Consider the following 16,532-nt stretch of genomic DNA (forward strand, 5'->3'; position numbering starts at 1 on the left):
TTTCTGGATCTGTTTCAATTGATTAATTTTTCTCCTTCAATTTTCCTTCTTTGCATGTCCGATAATTTTTGATTAGATGCCAGACAGTGTAAATGCTATGATCTTGGGTGCTGGATTTTGTCTGTTTTATGCTTTGTTCTGGGATAGAGTTTGATTCTTTTGAGATTTCCTGACCTTCCTTCCTTCTTTTCTCTTTCTCTTTCCCTTTCTGTTTCTCTTTCTCTTTCTCTCTCTTCTTTCTCTTTCTCTTTCTTTCCTTCTTTCTTTTAGAGACAGGGTCCTGCTCTGTTGCCCAGGTTGGAAGCACAGTACCATGATCATAGCTTACTGTAACCTCAAATTCCTGGGCTCAAGCGATCCTCCTGCCTCAGCCTCCTGAGTAGCTGGGACTACAGGTGTGTGCCAGCATGGCCAGGTAATTTTTAATTTTTTCTTTTTTTTTTTTCTTTCTTTCTTTTTTTTTTTTTTAGAGATAGTGTCTTGTTATATTGCCCAGGCTGGTCTTGAGTTCCTGGCCTCAAGCGATCCTCCTGCCTCGGCCTCCCGAGTAGCTGGGACTACAGGCACGCGCCACCACGCCTGGCTAATTTTTGTACATATTTTTAGTAGTCCAGTTAATTTTTTTTCTTTCTTTCTCTCTCTTTCTTTCTTTCTTTCTTTCTTTCTTTCTTTCTTTCTTTCTTTCTTTCTTTCTTTCTTTCTTTCTTTCTTTCTTTCTTTCTTCTTTCTTTCCTTCCTTCCTTCCTTCCTTCCTTCCTTCCTTCCTTCCTTCCTTCCTTTCTTTCTTTCTTTCTTCTTTTTTTTTTTCAGTAGAGACGGGGTCTTACTCTTGCTCAGACTGGCCTCAAACTCCTGGGATCAAATAATCCTCCCGCCTCGGCCTCCCAGAGTGCTGGGATGACAGGCGTGAGCCACCGCGCCCATCTTCGAGTATTTTCTAACATAACTTTTGTGTGTGTGTACGCCCCGGAAGGCGTCCATGAAGACATCCACCGTTTGTAAGAGTGAAACAATGGCAATAACGTCACGGTCCAATCACAGAGGAAGAGCTAAGTGAACCACGGTAGCCATTCATTAAATAATGCGCTACTTAGTGACAATCAAGTGCGTCTCTATCAGCAGGAACGGGCTTCTCAGTGCTGTTGGGCCCGGTAGCCTGCAAATCATCATACCACTGCCATAAAATCACCCTCCTTGCTCGGTGTGCAATGCATATGCACCTAGGGTATACGGAACTTTCTAGAAGGGCTTGCCCAGGGCCACACGGAGGGGAGATGGCAGAGCTGGGATCAGCTCCTCCAGGTGGGTTTGACGTCACAGCCTGCACTCGGCCGGTCCCCGGGGGTTCAGGGGAGCAGGGGGGACGGAGAGGAGGGGGTGTCTGCTTCCCTTGGCTGCCTCCTGCTTGATTTGCAAAATTCCTCCTGTCACTGCCCCGAGCACCCGTCCCAAATGTGGCAGGTGAGTGCAGGGGACGGGGGACAGATGTCGCCAGGGGGGGTCCCTTGAGGACATCCGACAGGCGGTTGTCCAGCCCTTCTGGGGACAGGAGGAAGTTCTTCCGCCTGGGGAGCTGGGACGTGTCTCCCTGTGACTTCCCCCTGGGGACAGCCCTGCGGACTTGGGGGTGGCGGGCGGGTGCCCTGGACTTGCTCTTCTCCAGGCGAAGCCACCTCTGCTCCCTACAGGGTGGGCTCTCCGGCTGTGTCCTCTAGAGCCCTGTCCCTGTCTTCAGGATGGCCTCCCAGGGGGGTGTCAGGGACCGCTGGTGACCGGGTAAGACTGTCCTCCTGGAGGTTACAGAAGGTGACGGAGACCCTCGGAGGAGAGGATGCCAGCCACGCTGGGGGTCTCCCGGGTCCTGTGCTCTGAGGGGGACTTCAGGGAAGATGGGTCACCATTCCTTGACACCCCACCACCCCGGGAGGCCACCACTCCTCAGCCCGGCCACGTGGCGCCCAAGCCTGCGGCCCGGGTGGCAAAGCCAGGCGCCTCTGCTCCCCGGGAACACCGTACGGTGGTTTCCGTAAGTTGGTGGCGATTGCATAACTCTGTCCCCAACTGCCACGCCGGATATATTTTGCAACCCAGCCCGCCGGGCCACACGCATCGCGGGCACTGCCCGGCGTCCTGCGGAGGCCGGAGGAAGTCTGAGAGTGAGACACCCGGGAGCCTTCGGCAGAGGACACGCTCCTGTCCCCGGAGCTGGTGGCAATGGCCTGGCGGGCAGATAAGGGGGGGCACCCCGGTCCCCAAGTCCCCAGAGAGGGGTCCACCGAGGAGGTGCGCACCTCCCAGGGGCCACGTTGCCGGCCACGAGCTCCTCTCTGGGACCAAATGGAGACTTTCCCATCAGTCCCCTTGGAGGATGACAACCCACCCACCAGTCCACGGGCTGAAGGCCACGTGGGCCACATTCCAGGACAAGACCCTCGGGGCGTGCGGTCAAGCTGAGCCGGGTTCCAAGGAGCAGCCGTGGGAGACAGTGGGCCCCAGAGTAAGTTCTGGAAGGTGCCTGCCTACTCCATGGCCGCTCTATTTTTAGCAGAGACGGGGGTCTCGCTCTTGCTCAGGCTGGTCTCGAACTCCTGACCTCGAGCGATCCTCCCACCTCGGCCTCCCCGAGTGCTGGGGTGACAGGCGTGAGCCACCGCGCCCGGCTAATTTTTCTATTTTTTTTTTTTTTTTTAGAGATGGGGTCTTGCTATGTTGCCCAGGCTGGTCTTGAACTCTTGGCTGGGATTACAGGAATGAGCCTAATATTAAATATTAATATTAAAATTTTTAATCAAAGCTTCGCATGTCCAGATTGTGACGAGGCCAGTAGTTCCGCAAAGCTTTTTAGGAGAAAGAACGTTCTCGATTTGTGGCTGCTTTGTCCCCTCCCCCCCAGCCCTTCCAAGTTGTCGCTTTCAAATGTCTTGGCCTCACGTCGTGACAGTCACCTCCCTGTGTCTAACTAGCATCCCTGCGCTGCCACTTCTGGAACTTCAGCTTCCAACCACCGCTAAGGGAGGAGGGTTAGTCAGTCTTGGGGCCAAAGGGGAAACGCGACGTGGGGGGGTCTCAGAAGTCACAGGCGTAAACTACGGGGACGATTCCAGGGAGCAAGGGTCACCCTGGCGCGAGGAAGACCTTTTGCACGGTCAGAGCTCGGAAGGGTCTTCGTATAAAGGAGTGAGCTCCCCGTCGACAGGGGCGTGCAAGCAGGAATCCGGAGGGCTGCCTGGAGGCGGCGTCAGCGAAGGCCTTCCTGCCTTTACTTACGAAGGGTCTTCGGGACCCTGTGGGTCCTTCCAGCCGAGTCCAATGTGCCTACGAGTCACGCAAAGCTATTTTCTGTATTTTCTCCATATTCAAGGGGAGGGGACATTGGTCCCAGGGACAAAGAATGTGTGACCACCTTCCATCAGCCATGAAGACTCACCCTCGGGCAGGGTCCCTTACGTGGTGGCACCAGCCGCTCCCGGTGGCCCTGGCAGGAGGGCAATTCCCGGGGACCCCCCCCCCATTTCCAGGTTGGATTCTGCAAGCAGCCACCTGAGTCACGTGTCTATCCGTGAACCAATCATCTGCCAGGAAGGCTCTGATTGGCTAGGCGAGGGGCGGGGTCTGTCCGTATAGACCACCCTGGACTGGGGGGGACGGGGCCTCCCTGGAAGGCAAATCTGGCTGCAGCCACCTGAACGCGGGGACACGGATGCTGCCACAGTGACAGCATGCGAGGGAGCCACGTGGCCACGTGGGCAAAGGGAGCAAACGGCACGTGCAAATGTCCTGGGGTAGATGCGTGCCAGCTACGTTTGAGAAGCAGGAAGGAAGCTGATTGGGCCGCAGCGGAGCCACCAAAGGGGATGAAATCACAGAGGTGACAGGGACCCGATCGGAGTGCGTGACTCTGAGTGACACAGGTGCCACGGGGTGGGGGGGACATTCAGCATGTGGGCCGGGTCCCAATTCCTCCTTCATGGGATCCTGCTGGCTGCTGCGCTGTGAGCACGCAGGGGGGAGGATGGGAGGCTTCCAGGGAGGGAGGAGGCTGTGACAGTTAACCAGGTGGGAGGTGACAGCAGCTGGGACCAGGGCTGAGGCTCAGTGGCCGCGGGGAGTGGTCGGATTCTGGATTCAGCAGGTGCCTGAGAAGCAGCCGGGCAGACGGAGCCTGGAAGACCTTCCGATCTCGGGGATTGATCTGGTCACCTTCCCGCTGTCCCTCGCCACCTGCGGGGGACCGCAGGGACCCCCAGCCCAGGACTCGCCCCACACCCAGGCCTCCCGCCTTTTCCAGAACATGCTCAGCTGTGTCACCCCCCGGCCTTGGCACGAGCGCTTTCCTCTCGAGACACCACAGAGATTTTTTTTTTCTTTGCAAGATTCTTCGTCGTTTCAATTTTTTAATCCATCTGGAATTTATTTGGAGATACAGATGCTTCCAGATGAATGTTCCGGTGCCTTCTGGAATCTTCCCTTCTCCCGCTGAACTGAAATACTACCTGTGACATCCGGTACGTTCTGGTGGAGGCTGAAATCTATTTTTGGGGTTCCGCGTTCTCTCCCGTTCTCTGGTCCTCTTGCGATGCCATATTGGTTTGATCGTCGTGGCTTTACAGTGTGTTCTTATTTCTGGAAAGGCAAAAACCCCCGTGTCATTCTTTTCCCCGTTTTCCTTAGTTATTCTTGCACAGATATTTATTCTGCCACGAAATCTTTGAGGTCATTTTAGCCCATTTAAAAAAAAAATCGCCTTATTGCTATTCTAATGCGGATTATGTTAAATGTATGTAGAAAATGTGGGAGAAATGACATGGTGACGGGATTAAGCAAATGGCCTGGTTTGCTCTTTTTTTTTTGAGACAGAGTCTGGCTCTGTCACCCCGGGCTAGAGTGCCGTGGCATCAGCCTCGCTCACAGCAACCTCAGACTCCTGGGCTCAAGCGATCCTCCTGCCTCAGCCTCCCGAGTAGCTGAGACGACAGGCATGTGCCACCACGCCCGGCTCATTTTTCTATATATATTTTTAGCTGTCCAGATCATTTCTTTCTATTTTTTAGTAGAGACGGGGTCTCACTATGTTGCCCAGGCTGGCCTCGAACTCCTGACCTCGAGCGATCCTCCTGCCTCGGCCTCCCAGAGTGCTGGGGTGACAGGCGTGAGCCTCCGCGCCCGGCCTCTGTCTCTCTTTTTTGACAGCAACATAAAACGCCACCTCTACATGAACATCTTTTTTTTTTTCAACCTCCTGCCATAATGCATGAGACTGCAGTGAATTTCCTACAAATTTTATAGATACTGTAAACCCAGGATCCATGGATGAGATTAATTCATTAACTAATGAATGACTAAGTGGTTTCCGGTACCTGGGAGGAGAAAGATACTGGAAATTCCACCAGCGGGTACCAACATAGCCACGGCACCCAGGATTTCTGAGGGACGCATCCCGGACCCCGGGGTGTAAAGGGGGAGGGTGGGGACCCTGGTGGACAAGTGTCCGGGAGGTGGTGCTACAGAACTCCAGCATTACAGAGCCATGCACGAATGGGCCGGGCGCGGTGGCTCACGCCTGTCACCCCAGCACTCTGGGAGGCCGAGGCGGGAGGATCGCTCGAGGTCAGGACATCGAGACCAGCCTGGGCAAGAGCGAGACCCCGTCTCTACTAAAAATAGAAAGAAATTAGCTGGACAACTAAAAATATATATAGAAAAAAAATGAGCCGGGCGTGGTGGCGCATGCCTGTCGTCCCAGCTACTCGGGAGGCTGAGGCAGGAGGATCACTTGAGCCCGGGAGTCTGAGGCTGCTGTGAGCGAGGCTGACGCCACGGCACTCTAGCCCGGGCGACACAGCCAGACTCTGTCTCAAAAAAAAAAAAAAAAAAAAAAAAAGAAGAAGCTGGAAATGAGGCTCTTTCTGTGAAATCTCTCACTTTGGCAACGATCAATCATGGCATAGGGCCCCCCAAAACCCGGGCTGCCGATTTGCAGAAAGCCTGGCTTTCTGAAAGTCTTTTGCAACGCACGCTCGGGCATCCTTCCAGAACAGTCCTGGACAGGTTTGCCTCAGGAGGCTCAGAGTGGGAAGGTGATGACACGCGCCCAAGGCCACCCAGCTGGTAGGTGACATGCGTGTGGCAGGGGATGGGGGAGTGCTGACCGCTGAGCCTGAGCTAACACACAGCTGGTCTTGCAGGCGGGAGTTTGGACGTCTCCAACGGGAGGGAAGTGGATTCTTGGAACTCCCGGCCAAGACCCTCTCAGAGGGCTTGTCCCCAACCTGCCCGGGCAGGGTGACGCTTGGCCCGGCGCCCACGGAGCCTCTTCCAGAACTGAGATGGCCGGGCGACTGCCACCGAAAGCCCCTTCTCTCTGCTCTGGATACTTCTCTGTGCTCCACGTGCAGCAATTAATCACCACCTGGTATAATTATCTTGTGTTATAAGTGATGTCGCACCTGTGGACCGGCTCCCCGGGAACCAGGTGAGAGGCGTTCTCTACCCCTCCGTGGGCACCACAGGCGCAGAGAGGTGGCGGCGTGGTTCCCGGGGCTCTCTCTCCCTCCATCCCAGGCCCCTCCGGGGTGTGGGCTGGGACGGGGGGGCGGAGGGGGCCTGGGCACCCCAGAAACCAACCAGAGCCCCCCCCCCGTACCCAAGCATCCTGGCGTCCCAGCGGCGGGAGAGCCGGACGACAAGAAAACGCAGAGCTGAGATTATTTCAAATCAAGCAGAGGCAGAATGACGTCAGACGGGACAGCAGTCGAGACCCAAAGGCCCTGGGTGGAGGGCGCGGGAGCGCGAGGAAGGAGGAAATCGGGTCTGGGAGGTCAGCAGCGGCGACCCTACAGGTCCTTAAAAAAAGTGTGGCTTTTTATTCTCAGGGCACTGGGGCGTGTTCTCAGAAATGCTTTCTTGCTGCCAGCTAACCTTTGCCCCAGTCTGTAATTTCCTGCTGTGCACAGGCACTTATGGAGCGCCTGCTGTGTGCCAGCCCCGCTCGGGAGATGCAGCAATGGGGGGGGACAAAGGCGCTTCCCCCCAGTCTGGGGAAGAGACCCCCCTCCTCGCTGCTCCTGGGCACGGCCCCTCCCGCGCAGCCTCGTCCGGGTCGCCAGGCGGCGCACTGCGCCAGCGCACGGGCCGCGCGGCCGGGGGGCGGGGGCGGGGCGGGGCCGCGCCGTCGGTTGTGTGACTTTGGGTTTGACCCGCCTGGAGATGAGCTAATCCCGCCGTATAATAGACTCCGGGGAGACAGGGGCGAAATGGCTGCGGCGCTATCTGTGTCGCCATGGGGACCATCGCGCGCGCGCGCGCGCGGGTGGGGCGCGAGGCTGGAAAAATACAGCCTTTGTCGCCGGCGCGTGTCACTCAGGGCGCTGGGGACCTCAAGGCGGAGGGGCTCGGGGGTGGGGTGGGGGTTGGGGGGCCCCAGAGCTGCAGCTGGGCGTCCCCAAACTCCCGTGGCGAGCTTTCTTCCTTCCACACCCGCACGCTGTTGTCTGCCACATTCAGGTGACACAGCGCGTCCCACCCGGCTGCTGTGGCCTCTGTCACTTCCCCGGGCTGCGGCGGCCACCCCAGAGTCGATGCGCTCGGGGCGCACCGGCCACGACTGCGCTTCCACCTGGCCTGTCTTGCAGCGCACCTGGGCGCACCTGGGCAGAAGGGTACATAGGGACACAAGCGTCCCCAGGCCGAGCGGAGCGACGCGCGCCGGCGTGGACAGCCGCTGCTGCACGCGCACCCCTGGCAGTACCGGGCATGCGCGCAGATGCACCTGTCTGCGAGCCCCGATGCCCCAAATCCACGACGTAGCGTGGCGTGGCACACCTGCGCGCGCGCAACGCGACCACCCTGGTGGCGCGGGACGTCCCCTCCGGCGTGCACCCCCGAACAGCCACCACGGTGACAGGCCGATGCAGTGTGGCACGCGCGAGACCCTCACCCCCCAACTCTTGCACGCACGCCCCAAAGCACGTGCGCACGTGCGCACCGTTTGCTGTGCGCACCTGGGACAGGCGCGGCACACACGGCCCCGTGCGCACGGGCTGTCACACGTGCACCTTCTCGGAGCACGCCTGTTTGCACACGCACGTCCACCCGCGCGCGCGCACACTCGGTGGGAGAGGGTCCCCGGGGCAGGGAGGCGGGGCGGGAGGTGCGGGCACACGGGGCGCCCGGCGTGTCCCCAACCCTCCTCCCCCCCCCGGGGGACGGCTATCGGCCTGGCCATCAGCGCGCGGATCTGCGGGCGGTAAATGATGCATTCGATGGCGGGGGCGCATTTGTCGCGCGCGCTCTGAAAGGGCTCCGATAATCTGGAAGGCAGAGATAAGGCACATCATTTATTCCGCGCCACTTTGGGAACAATTCCCAGCCCCCCCCGGACAACCCCATTCTCGCGCGGCCCCCGGGAGCCGGGGAGATAAAGATTGGCTATTCATTATCTTCGCCGGGAACAAAGATTAGCCGGCCGAGATGAAAAATTACCCCGGACGGCGGCGATGGCGCAGCCCGCTGCGGACCCCACCCCCCCCCTGCCTGCGTGCGCCACCGTGGCCCGCGCTACCGTGTCCCGCCCGGCCTCCCGCGCTCACCTCCTCGCGGCCCGGCCCGGCCCGGTCTGTCCCTCCCTCCCGCCACCCCGCCTTTGCTTTCTGTCCCCACTCTTCTCTCTCCTTCCCTCTGGGTGGGGACCCTTCTGGCTTCTGTCCCTCTTCCGAGTCTTGGGGTCCCTTCTGTATCTTCCTCTCGTCTCCCTCTTTTCTCTTGTCTCTCCCGTGAACACTTTGTCCGCTTTTATTCCCAACAATCTGCCCCTTTCCGGCTACTTTTTAGCTGTTTGTTTCTGAGTGTCCCCAAGCTCCCGCCGGCCACCTGTCCCCACCCGCGTGCCTTTGACCCGCCTTGCTTTTTAAAAATCTGTCCTTGGGTCTTCATCTCTTTCCCCGGGCCCCCCCAACCCTGGGTCCCTGGTCCTTTCTGATACTGGGACTCCATTTAGCTCCATCAGTCACCCCACCCCAGAGGGGGTGACAGGTCGCCGGGCCTCTCCCTTCTTGCTCTCTCAAAGCTGTGCACCCCGGCTGCAGACCAGAGACTGGAAGGTTCCACCCAGCTCGGACCTGGCGGGCTTGCTCAGTCCAGGAGGCAGGTGGCAGGTGGGGAAGGGGGGGGGGTGCAAGGTGTCCAAGTCCCCCCCACCCCCAGTCCAAGGAAACAAAATAGAACTCAAAGAGGCCCCATAGACGCTGAGGCTCTGCCAAGTTCAGGGGTGCAGGGCTTTGCTCCTGCGCTCCAAGACCCGGCTTGCCCACACCCCTGGGATGGGGGGGGCCTGGGGATCGGGTGGTCCCAGGGAGGCCACCTCATTAGAGCGGTTATGCAGCTTGGCGCTGGCGACAGCAGATAAGCTTTATCAGCTCATCTCTGGCTCCCACAGAGAGACAGAAAATGCCCGAACGAATGGTAACCCCCGAGCTCCGCCGGGCCGGCCGAGTGCCCCGCTGGTTAGGGACCGGGCGGGGCGGGTGATGCGACACATCCTGCGTGTCACCCAGAGACACACAATTCCGAGGACCACAGAGGCAGAGCAGCCCTGCGCAAAAGAAACACACAGTTCAGAGATACAGCTATAGGCCGGGAGCCAGGGGGCTCATGCCTGTCACCCCAGCACTCGGGGAGGCCGAGGCGGGAGGATCGCTCGAGGTCAGGAGTTCGAGACCAGCCTGGACAATGTAGCGAGACCCCGTCTCTACTGAAAAAATAGAAAGAAATTAGCTGGCTACTCGGACACCAACGCCGTCCCCAGGAGCCACCGAGGAACAAGCAGAAGGACGCACGGATACGCAGACAAATTGCAGCAGCCCCCCCACCCCCACACCAATGCAAGGACACACACGGACACCCGGTCACACTCTCTAGAAGACACACAGTGACTCATGCTCACATGCACACACACAAACACACACACCGATGCCTGGACACAGGATACCCGCACCCTGCTACGGACATGCACGGGGACACACACCCCGTCCCATGGATCCACAGCCTCGGGGACACGCACTCTCTCTCCCGCACGCACTAATGGGGTCAGTCCTGAAACAGCCACCTGTCCCCTCCTGCAACGACCCACGAGACCAAATGGACACACTCATCGGCTCAGTTTTTGCAGATACTCCTGTGTGCTCAGAAATGCACAGAGACACACGGGCACACGGTCCCCAGAGTTTTGAGCCACTTGCATAGAGCCGAGACACAATGCGATATAGTCACCAACAATGTACCGTGATGGGGACAGACACACTCCCTCTCTGGGACACATCTCGGCCCAGGACCTCGGTCATTCCAACGCAAAGCACTTTCTCTTGGGGACCAGGCCGCTGTCACTGCCCCTGGCCTGGGCAATGGGGCTCAGGGAGGTGCCACCGATCTTTGCATTCGTGGGCAGGAACTTCGGTTGTACAAGGACGAGCTCACAAACCCGGGGGGACCTTCCTGGGGTGTGGACTCCCCTCGGCCTTCTGAGAACAAGCCCTTCCTGTCCCCTCCTGCCGGAGGGTCCCCCCCCTGGGGTGAGCCAGGGAGACCCCAGAAACCAGACTCCCAAGTGGGGCCACCTTGGAGTCCGGCATCGCAGTGGGGGCGGGGCGGGAAGCGGGGATCCGTCTACACTGAGCCAAACCAGTCTGGAAACCAGCGGATGATGTGCTAGAGCCCGGAGCTGCATTGGAGCCGCGGCTGTGCGTGTTGGTGTGACCCAGATGGCCCGTGTGTGGACGTCCACAAAACCGTGTGCGCATACACGTGTGCGTGTCTCCTCAAACACTACCAGAAGTGGGTTGAATGAAAGAGGAGGATCGGGGGTCTGTGCGGGGCGGGCGCCCCCGGCTCTCGAGGGTCCCCTGGGGACAGGGTCTCAGAAGAGAGACGCCCCCCCGGCTTTCCCAGCCAGGCATCCCCGAGACCCGGGGCCGCGCGAGTGTGGCCCGCAGTGTGGACGAGCAGGGGTGTGCGCGCCCCGAGCGCCTGGCTGCCTCAGTCGGCCGCCTGGGCAACCGGACCGGGCGCCCCGGGCACCCTCCCGTCCCCTCCCCTGCGGCGCTCCCGCCCCCTCGAAGTGGTGTCCAAATAAAAAGCAGCCGCGCCGCGGCCGGCGGGGGAGGGAGAGGCAGCGCGAGCGCCCGGGTGGCAGCAAGGCCAGCGTCGGGGACTCTCCGCTCACGTCCCTATCTGTGGCTGCTGTCACCTCCACCCTAGCCGGGCCCAGTCGACAACAAGCCGCCCGCTGAGCACCATGCGGCGGCTGGGCGCGTCGCCACCCCGCGCCCCTGCCCGCCTCTAGCGACACTCGTCGCCGCGCCTGGCTCGGTAAGTCCCCGGCACTGCCACCTGCCCGGCGCGGGCCCTTCCCGCCCCCCGGGCTCGCGCGCGCGGGCCATTTGGCCGCTACCTTCAGGGCCCGTCCTGGCCCTGCCGGCGGCTCGAAACTCAAGGCCACTAGGGGCCTAAACGCGGAGGGACCATTTGGGGACCTGGGCCCACGGCAGGCCCGGCCTCGGGCCTCCCCACCTTCCTTCCCATCGCGCGGAGCCCCGGCGTTCCCAGAGCCCCCCAAGCAGCCCCCCGACTCCCGGCCCCCCCCTCTCCCCCCGATCGGAGCCTTTGTCTCGGTTGTCCCCACCCCCGGGTGGCGGTGGCGGCTGCGTCCCAGCCGGGGCCGCCGAGCGGCGGCTGCACCTGCCGGCTGGTCCCGTGCGCCGGCTTTGCGCGGCTTAACCCGGCTCGCTCCTGCCCGCGTCCCCGCGGCCCTTTATCCCGTGTCGCTGGGGGTGCAGGTGGAGGGGGGGGGGAGGACAGCGCCAGGTCGCGAAGTCCCCCCCCCTCACCCCGTGCCCCAAAGCAGGAGTCGGAATCCGTTTAGTGGCATTTCAATAAGAATGGGGCCGCCGCGGGCTGGAGGATCTGTCGCCTGGTAGGCGTAGACGACATTCTGGATGTGTCTGGAATCCGGGGAGGGGGGTTTAGAATCTTCTAGAGGTGGCCGGGCTTGAACTCTGCCGGGGTGACCCTAACCGCGAGGGGAAAAGGCTCCGGGTCCAGGGCCCCCGGGTGTGGCTTGTCGCTCCTTTACCGGAAAACAAGGAAGGAAATTCGTTGTTTTGGAAAAAAACAAACAAAAAAAAAGCTCCGTCCCCCCGGGGTGGGGGGGTCGGTCGGGAACATCTGGCAGGGAGCTCCGGGTCTACGCAGTCACCCTGAGCCGGGATTCGTTTAGGAGCAGGCAGGAGTCGAGAGAACCGGGTAGGCCCGGCCGGCTGTCCAGGCGCCTGGGGACCGTTTCCCAGCCGGGTTGACAAATTGCAAACAAATTGCGTCTCCCGAAACGGATTTACCAGTTGTCATGCGGCGAGGGGACCCGGGGCTGTTGGTGAGAGAGAGAGAAAACCAGCTCGATTGTCTGCAGGGAGGGGGGGGTGTCTTGGCAGGGTCCCCAGGGAGGCTTAGAACCCGGATCTGCACGCCAGGTGGGGGTCAGAACCCGGTAAGGAGATAGCAAATCTCAGGGACGCCCCGGAGGGGCCGGGGTGCCAAGTCACCTACGATCCCAAAAGACCCAGGGCACCAGCGGGGTGAGACAGACCGCGGGGAGGCCAGAGGGGAGGGGACATTCGGATTTGCGGGGCTAGAAGTGAACCCCGAAGAAAAGGAGGGGGCTGTTACAGCCGTAGTCCGCCCCCCCCCCCGTGGGGACCCTCCTGGAGCCTGGGATCGCAGGGCTCCGCGTAGAGGGGACTTCTGAAGCCTTGTGGCTAAACTGCTCCCACTTTCCGGCCCGGGGTCCCCCCAAGATATTGGCAGCTTGAGGCTGGGGGGCCCGCTCAGTCGGGAATTAAATATTCCCACGGAAGGCAGAGCCTAAATAAACGGGGTTCGTTGAGGTCCCCCCACCCCACGTCCCGCAGGCCAAATAGCTGGGTAGGAAAAGGTGCAAAGAATTGGGTGACAAAGAGAGGACAAACTTAGGGTCCCCGAGGGACAGCTGCAGATGAACTAGCCAAATAGCTGGGTAGGAAAAGGTGCAAAGAATTGGGTGACAAAGCGAGGGCAAACTTAGGGTCCCCGAGGGACACCCGCAGATGGACTAAGTTTGAACAAAGAGCTGCAGCCGGGCAGCGCGGAGCTCCGGCCTGCGACCTGCGCTTTGCAGAGGTCCCGGGGGACCTTCTGCACCCCAAGCTCCCCGTCAGAAGCACCAGGGGCCACACGGGAGCATGCTGGGGGCGGCCCTTGGGTCACTTGAAAAGGGTCCTTAGGAAAATTCAGTGTCCCGGCTGACGTTCCCCGGCCCTCGGAGAAACCTCGTTTGCAAGGAAGGAACTGCGACAGTTTCTCAGCGCCATCCGTCGCAGCGGTCCCGCATTGCCCGCTGCGCTGGGCACGGATGAAAAATCGCAAAAGGGAACTTGGCTCTGTCAAGGTGCTCTGGGCATCCCCCAAATCCAAAGCCGCAAACTGGAATAAATCTGGGCCCCCGGGTGGCGCCCCCGAAAACCCGGCTGATTCTGGGGGCTGCCCTGGCGGTTGGTTGGTTGGTTTGGGGGCCCAGGCGCGAGGACTGGGTCTCTCGGTGGCCTGATGGGCAGGGCCCGGCTGGTAGCAGTCGGCCACTCTGGCTCCCGTACGCATTCGGGAGCGCGCACGGTCCCCGGTCCCCGTTTGCAGGCCGGCTGGGGGGCCGCGCTACCTGGGGCCGCGTTTTTCGGTCCCAGGCGGGTTCGTTCTTGCCGCAGAGCGCAGCAGTCCCGCGTCGGACGCAGAAGTTGCCGCCGAGCGGGGAAGGCTTCGGCCACGCGGGCCGCCTGTCTGCACTTTCGGGGAAGGCGACCCGGGGGACCCCTCAAGGGACCCGGCAGAATCCCCCCCTGTCCCAAATCCTCCACGCCCGGATCGCCCGCGCGAGCGCGCGCGCGGGGAGGCCGGTTCGGGTCTCCGGGGACCCCCTGCTCGAGCCTTGCTTAATGGCCCCGCTAAGTCCCCTCTCTCTGTGCGACGATTTTCTAGGCCGCCGAGCGGGGTAATTAAATCCCGCTCTGCGCCAAGCCGGGCGGGCAGCGCAGGGCTGACACTTGGGCAGGGGACCCGGCCCCCCGGCTGGCCACCTCCACTCCCGCTGTGGCCAGGACGCCGAGCCTCGCGGGTGCTTGAAACTGCAAATGCACCCAGAATTGGGGGGGGGGATGATTTTAGCCGCGCCCCTTTTGGGAGAAAAAGGAGAATTACCTGCCTTTCCGAAGGGCCCCCCCGTGGCCACCTTCCTGCGACTCGGCCGCGGCGGCGCCGGTCGCCGGTCGCCGGTCTCGGCCTGGCGCGGGGCTTCCGCTGCGCTCCGGCGTTCAGCGCTCCGGCCGGCGGCCCTTCTGCCTCCCCGCGTTGGGTCCCGGGGTTCGCGCTCCAGCGGGGACAGCCCTGTCCCCCGGGGCTGCCGCGTCTTTGAGAGGCCCCCGCTGGGCTCCGGGGACGCCCAAGAGGCTGGAGGCTCCGCGGCGATCTGGTTTTTACGCGTCGGTGAAGAATCGTGAGCTAAAGGCGGGGAGACGTGGAGACGCAGACGTAGGGAGGGGACAGGGGGCTCCGGTCACAGCGCGCGAGATTCGGGGAGCGCGACCCGGGAGGGACGGAGACCGCTCACCTGCCTGGCCGGGCCGCCGAGGCCTGGTGCCCCCCGGGGCGCTGGCGCTGGCGCTGCCGTCCCCCGTGCGCCCTCCCCGGGCCGGCGCCGGCCTCCTCTCCCGGGGAGCGGAGTCACGAGCAGCTCCGGCCTGGTGCGTCCGGGAGCGGCGCGGATCGGGAGGCGCAGCAGGCGACTGGGGCGGGCGGGTCCCCAAGAGTCCCGGAGACACGCTAGTTCCCAGCCCCGGGGCGGCTCTGCGCCCCCCAGCCCCGCGCTTTACCTGCGCCCGGGGCCTCGGACGGCCACACGGACGCCAGATGCAGCCAGAGGCGGCAGCGGGGGGGGGACCCCAGTCCGCGCCCCCCTCTTGGCGCTGCCCTGGGAGGGGGTGACCGGGGTGGAGGGCGGGGGGCAGCGGCGCGCCCACGGAGCCGGGCCCAGCCGGCCGCCCCCCGAGCCGAGCCGAGGGCTTTCCTCCCTCCTCGGATTATTAAAAGGTTCATTTCCTGGAGAATCGGGTGACGTCAGGGGACCCGGCGTCGCGGTGGCGGGGCCGCCCGGCCGGAGAAGCCGCCTCCAGTTACCCAATTACCGACTGTCAATCCTGCCGCCCCTCCCCCACTCTCCCGGGGGGGTGGCCGGGGACCCCAGCCCTGGCCCCCGTGCCCCCCAGACCCACCCGGGATCCCCCCCGGGCCTCTACCCCGGGATCCCTGGGGCCCCCGCAGGGGAGAAGAACTGGAGGACGCTGGCGACTCCCCCATTCCTCCGCACCTGTCTAGGTCCCCCCCAAATGTCTTTGTGCCGGACCCCCCCACCCCCACCCCCCCGGCCTTAGGCTCCGTTCCAAGCTCGGTCTCCCCGGTGGGTACAAGGGACGCAGCGAGGGGACTTGTGCGCCCGGCCCGCTCGACCCATCGAGCCGGATCTCCGGGCTGGAAGTGTGCGCAGCGCAGTCCCAGGTGACTTAGGGGACAGAGCCCGCGGCCCGCCGCCTCCTCCTCCCCAGAGGCCGCCTCGGGGACCCCCCTCGCCCCCCGCACCCTGGAGGAAAAAAAAAAATGCCTCCTCCTGCCCCGGGGGCGTCGCCCGCGAGCCGGCGCCGGCGCCAGTCCCGGGTCTCCACGGCCTCGCCCCAGGCCATTCGGCCCCGTCGGCCCGCGCAGGCCACGCCCGGGGAGGGGACGCCTTGTCCCGCTCCGTGGGGCCCCGCCGGCCAGGCCCCCTCCACTGGGGTCAAGCGCAACCCCGAGCAACCCCGCGCCGAGGCCCCCGGGCGCCCCGCAAGGGCCCCGCGGTTCCTGTCCCTCCCGGTTCCCAGCCCGCCGCCCGCCACCCGCCAGAACCGAGGGCAGGGGACCGTCTTGGGTAGGGACCCCCGTGCGCGCGCGGGCGCGCGGCGGGGAGGGAGCTGGGGCTTCCTCGGCGACAGTGGATGGGCCAGTTGGGGGGCTCCGGGGAGGGGAATCGGCGGGGGTGGGGGCGGCTCGCGGCCGGGATGGGGGGGACGGGGAGGGGACCGGGGGGTTCCATTCTGCAGGGGAGGCGCAGAGGTTGGAGGGGGCGCAGGGGCGCGCGCGCGGGCGGCCGGGCCGCCGCAGGGGCGCAGGGAGGGGGCGCAGGGGGGCGGCCGGCGGGGTCGCTCGGGGGGTCCCGCGGCCCGGGGGTGGCGGGCTCAGCCAATGGGGGGCGGGGGCTGGGCGGCGCGCGGCGCTGATTGGCTGGCGCGGGCTTCTTAGGCGAGCGCGGCCGGGGCTGCATGTCTGTGCCCGAGTCGGCGGCTGGCGCCAGGGCGGCCGGGGATGCCGAGGGGCCGCAGCCGGGCGGGCCCCAGGCCGCAGCGCGCGCTGCCCCCCGCCCCTGCCCC

General features: G+C 62.9%; 1 protein-coding gene across 1 annotated transcript; it reads right to left on the reverse strand.

Moving 5' to 3' along the window:
• Positions 1–4,384: 4,384 nt before the first annotated feature.
• On the reverse strand, positions 4,385–15,809 carry LOC123625993 (translation initiation factor IF-2-like). The gene is made up of 4 exons (XM_045534733.1): positions 15,741–15,809; positions 14,684–15,143; positions 14,275–14,574; positions 4,385–4,623 (listed from the first exon to the last, which is right to left on the reverse strand). Exons 1-4 carry the CDS (start codon positions 15,807–15,809, stop codon positions 4,490–4,492), a joined length of 963 nt encoding a protein of 320 aa, XP_045390689.1. The 3' UTR covers positions 4,385–4,489.
• Positions 15,810–16,532: the final 723 nt, after the last annotated feature.

The sequence above is a fragment of the Lemur catta genome, chromosome 21 (genome assembly GCF_020740605.2).
Source record: "Lemur catta isolate mLemCat1 chromosome 21, mLemCat1.pri, whole genome shotgun sequence".
Taxonomy (NCBI): Eukaryota; Metazoa; Chordata; class Mammalia; order Primates; family Lemuridae; genus Lemur; species Lemur catta.